At 40.4% G+C, this 5066-nt stretch overlaps 1 protein-coding gene across 1 annotated transcript in view; it reads left to right on the top strand.

Moving 5' to 3' along the window:
- telo2 (TEL2, telomere maintenance 2, homolog (S. cerevisiae)) overlaps positions 1-1372 on the top strand; it is a 20227-nt gene extending 18855 nt beyond the window's left edge. Inside the window, exons 20-21 of the mRNA XM_036581408.1 lie at positions 300-415; positions 637-1372. Of these exons, the coding sequence (XP_036437301.1) occupies positions 300-415; positions 637-749 (229 nt within the window). The 3' untranslated portion in view covers positions 750-1372. The remainder of the gene's footprint in view (positions 1-299; positions 416-636) is intronic.
- Positions 1373-5066: the final 3694 nt, after the last annotated feature.

The raw sequence follows: 5066 nt of genomic DNA, 5'->3' as shown, positions 1-5066 counted from the left end.
AGGCTTTTTAAATGAAACAGTAGAAGCCATGTCGCCCCCTACACTTCCTGTAGTGTATTACAGTCTGTCAGAGTGACTGTGTGGATCATATGAACATTATAGAGGCTTTTTAAATGAAACAGTAGACGCCGTATCACCCCCTACACTCCCTGTAGTACTGAATTGTTACTGCATAACTCAAAATCATTTAGAATCATTAACTGTTTATTCAATGAGCATCTGTCTCTCTCTTTCTCTCCCTTTCTCTCTCTCTCTCTCTCTCTCTCTCTCTCTCTCTCTCTCTCTCTCTCTCTCTGTAGGATGGTGAGGAGGGGTGTGTTGTTTGCAGTGTGTGCGGTGTTTCTGAGCATGCCCAGTGAGAATCTGCTGCTGGAACTCAGTGATGATCTAGTGGAGACCAGAGCATGGCTGGCTGGTACAGACTGTGTCCAAGTTTTTGATATACCCTCACTTGCGGTCCATCACTAATACACTATATACAAGTGTATCCTGCTTCTATTTACATTTGGAAGCCTGGCTCATCCAAATAGACTGACCACTAGGGGTCTGACCACCATGAGTCCTTTTACTATGTATTTTAAATTGTGGATTACTGAATGTTGTACTTGTGTGTGTGTGTGTGTTTGCTGTGTGCAGATGTAGCAGAGAGTGATCCTGATGCAGACTGCAGGAGTTTGGCAGTGCAGAGTTTAGTGCTACTAGAGAAAAACCTCAAAACTCACCTGCAGAACCCCTCGCTGCAGACCTGAGCACATGTGGGAGACAGAGAGTGAGAACTCAGCCCTCGAGGAGTGTGTTCACTACTGCTCCAGCTGTGGAACTGATCTGAAATCGTGACAAAGACTCAAAACACGCCTCCAGAAGCCCACCTTGGAGCTGTGAGTGAGAGAAACCAGTTAGTGAGCCAGCTAGGGATGTGCATTCCGACTAAGACTGATATTCACGTATCCGAGTTCATGGAGTGGGTAACTAGTTAACCACAGAGAAAGAAAAACAACTGCAAGCAAAAATAAACAGACTTTAGTGGAGGATAATGTATGGCTGTAGACTGACCTTCTTGGGTGACATCGCTGGCATTGCACAAAAATATAGCAGCACACAGAGGAATGAGTTATTATGCAAAAACAGCCGAGAGAAATCGGTTGGTTTCAGTGCTGGATGAGTAACAGAGGCTGCCTCTTCAGATGAGCTAATGAGCTGATAGAGCTTCCCAGTGTTACTTTGGACGCGTGATCTTCTACACAAGGCATTTTCTCCTCCGAGATCGATGTGCCAACATGTTATTAGTCAGAGAAATGTACACCAATCAGGCGTAACATTATGACCACCTCCTTGTTTCTACGCTCATTGTCCATTTTATCAGCTCCACTTACTACATAGGTGCACTTTGTAGTTCTACAGTTACAGACTGTAGTCCATCTGTTTCTCTGCATACTTTGTTAGCCCCCTTTTACCCTGTTCTTCAGTGGTCAGGACCCCCATGGACCCTCACAGAGCAGGTACTATTTGGGTGGTGGGTCATTCTCAGCACTGCAGTAACGCTGACGTGGTGGTGGTGTGTTAGTGTGTGTTGCGCTGGTATGAGTGGATCAGACACAGCAGTGCTGCTGGAGCTTTTAAACACCTCAGTGTCACTGCTGGACTGAGAATAGTCCACCAACCAAAAATATCCAGCCAACAGCGTCCTGTGGGCAGCGTCCTGTGACCACTGATGAAGGACTAGAGGATGACCAACACAAACTGTGCAGCAGCAGATGAGCTATCGTCACTGACTTTACATCTACAAGGTGGACTGACAAGGTAGGAGTGTCTAATAGAGTGGACAGTGAGTGGACACAGTGTTTAAAAACTCCAGCAGCACTGCTGTGTCTGCGTGGAGCTGATAAAATGGACAATGAGCGTAGAAACAAGGAGGTGGTCATAATGTTATGCCTGATCAGTGTGTGTTCATTGTTTGTGGACTTGACTAATGTCCGCTGCAGTAGTTAGCAGCACGCTGATGTTCAGTCACCTGTTTCGAGTAGTAAAGTATAACATAAAATGCTCACAAATACGAAATTGTTGCATTTCACTGAGTTGCTGGTGTTTATATTTTCTCTGTCTTCCTTCCTTACGAGACGTAAAGAATACCCAAATTGTGATTATGGTATTTGAATACTGCAAGTTACCAGAGTACTCGAGTACATGTGCACATACCTACTGCTAACTGCATTCCTGAATCTTCACTTTCTTTCCTCAAAGTGTATGAACGCATGTGATTGTGGTTTCTGACACTGTATGACTCAAAATACAGACATACAGATTTCACAAAGGCTACTATATTCATTTTCAGCTATTTGTACTGCTGCTTCGTCCGTTCTTATGCAGCAGTGTTGCTCCTGCCTCTGTGTTTTTCCTGCATCCTTCAGGAACATCACTGCTGTGTCCTCCAACTGGACGCGGTCAGTGTGAGCAGTGTTCTTCTTCTGATTAAACTCCCCTGGGGTTATACAGGCATATAAAACAAACTAGTGTTGGCCAAAGAAAACCTTATCAACAGCAATGCTGCTGAATAGGAATTGTCTTTTACTTTGCCTTTGCTTTAAGGATGTGATATGAAGCTGCTTTTTCCATTTTCCATTAATAATTATATCATCTTTAAAGACTGCACTTTACTGCTGGATCTGAATGAGATGCTGTTCTATATACAGTTAAATTGTAGGTGTGTTTTCCAGATGGCAGAAGTTTTCCCATCACAACTCATGAAATGTTGCATAAAAGTTTGATAGCACAGATGCAGTAATTTATTTTTTTTCTAAAATTAATTTCTCATGCGTTGTGAATGTTGTATTAAACGTAAATGTTGTAGTAAACGACCCTTTTAGCAGAGATGAAGTACAACGCCATTTCCAAAGAAGTTGTGATGCTGTGCAAAATATAGACAATATAACAAATGTTGAAACCGAGAAATTTAATTTATTCATTTATTTTTTTAAATATTTGCCACTTTTTAATTTGCTGCCAGTAACACATTTCAAAAAAGTTGAGACAGGGCAAAAAAAAAGGCTGGTAAAGTTGTTAAAAGCTTTTAAAAAAACACTTGGTGGTAAATTAGCCACCATCTCACACACATACACACATTTTTAAACCGCTTATCCCTCTGGGTCACGGGGTGTGTGCTGGAGCCTATCCCAGCGGCCACCTGCTACCCGCCAACTGCATATGATTTTTGTGCAGTGAATCTGCTCAACCTACCAGTCAGCATGGCAGGTGAATAAATATAGTATATAAAAACAAATAATGCATTTGTAATTGAGCAATTTGTGACATGAAAACAAAAAAACATTCTGCACATATTACAACAGCATGGCTGTGAACCCAGAGAGTGGGGGATGCTAGACTGGCCTGTCTGTCTCCTATTCAAAATATGTGGTGCATTATGAAGCACAGAAAACGACAATGAACGCCACGATCAGTTGTGCAGCTGAAGACTTTATAACAAGGCAAAAAATCACTTTTAAAACTGGTTCAGTTTGTGTCTTTAGTCCCCAAACAATTATTAAATGCTGTTAAAAGGAAAGACGATGTAACACGGTGGTAAAAATGCTCCTGTCCCCACTTTTTTGTGTTGCATAGTTCATTAGATAAAACATCAAATATTGTGGTTTTGTACTGTTTTTAATGTAATACAGGTCAAACAGGATTTACTAATCACTGCTTTCTGGTTTTACTGGCATTTCACACACTCCCAAACTTTTTTGGAGTTGGGTTTGTAGAACAGCCGGCTATGTTCACACTGAATTTAACATTTGTAAACAAGACTGTCTTTAACACTGATTGACTTAAACTACAGACTTAAATTTTCAAAAATTCAGTTATGTGACTGTCAGAGCAGAGAGGCTGCACTAATCTAAGCCGTTAATCATTTTCAACAATGACAGACGGGTCTCGTATCTGCTGCTTCTGTTCCTGAGCTTAAAATTAGATTCCGCTGGCCACGTCTTAATGGATGGATCGGTGGATTACAGACCTTGGTAGGCATTTCAAGCAGTGCTCTTTACTGGCTCAGGTCCTCTCTCTCCAACAGAAAAAATTATGCATAATTTCAGATCCTTTTTCTTTCATGTCATGTCTTGCGGAGTTCCCAATGGTTCTATTCTGGGGCCTTTCCTATTAAGTCTGTACTGGCAACCACTTGGAAGCATAAGTAGAGGAAACGGGATTGATTTTTCACTGCTGTGCCGATGACACATTGTATATTTCAGTTTTACCTTATGGCCTCATTGACAGACTGACCGGATGCCCTGATTGTATCAACTTGTGAATGTCTCAAAATTTTCTCCAGTTAAACAGGCAAAACTGTGGTGCTGGGTTTTAACATTCAATCTACGTTAAAAAGAAATAAACTTTTTATACTGAAACTTTTTAAACTCTTTGGCAAACAGTATTAAATGTATATTAAAATAGTGCATGCCTACATTCTGAGACCCAAACATGCTGCTTGAACTGCTTTTTAAGGTCTCGGAAGTGCAGCTATTTGAAGACTATGCAGAGGAACAGACTGAATATGCTAAGAAAGACTGAATCCCTGCAGGTGATAAGATGTGAAAGGAAGGATGCTGTGTCGGCTGTATTTCCACAGATCAACAACATTTAAAATAAACAATCAACATGAAAATTTTGAAGTATGTGAAAAGCACCTATTCAAATTCCCAAAGATGGTGACACATTGAAAGGTAAAAATAGAAGACAAATCAAATAGTAGGGGTATAAATTTAATATTAAAAGCATCACTTTTCATGATTACACAAACATAAAAAGATATATCAACATGTAAACATATCTGCATAAACATACAAACATACAAAGTTTAAAGGCTTAAATATGACATTAAATTTTGCTGTATACTTCAAACAATAAGATCGAGATGGCAGGGGAGCACTGTGATGAAAGAGTTCCAATCGACATAAAAGGCCTACACACCCTGACTGGAATTTCAGGTTTTGATGATGTAAAATCAGATAAATAATCTCAGACACTTCATTATCTTAAATGTGACACTGTAACCAGTAAAATTAAAGATAAAA

Source organism: Colossoma macropomum, unplaced genomic scaffold, assembly GCF_904425465.1.
Source record: "Colossoma macropomum unplaced genomic scaffold, Colossoma_macropomum, whole genome shotgun sequence".
Lineage (NCBI taxonomy): Eukaryota > Metazoa > Chordata > Actinopteri > Characiformes > Serrasalmidae > Colossoma > Colossoma macropomum.
The sequence above is the reverse complement of the archived record's forward strand: the minus strand, read 5'-3'. Positions and strand labels throughout refer to the sequence as shown.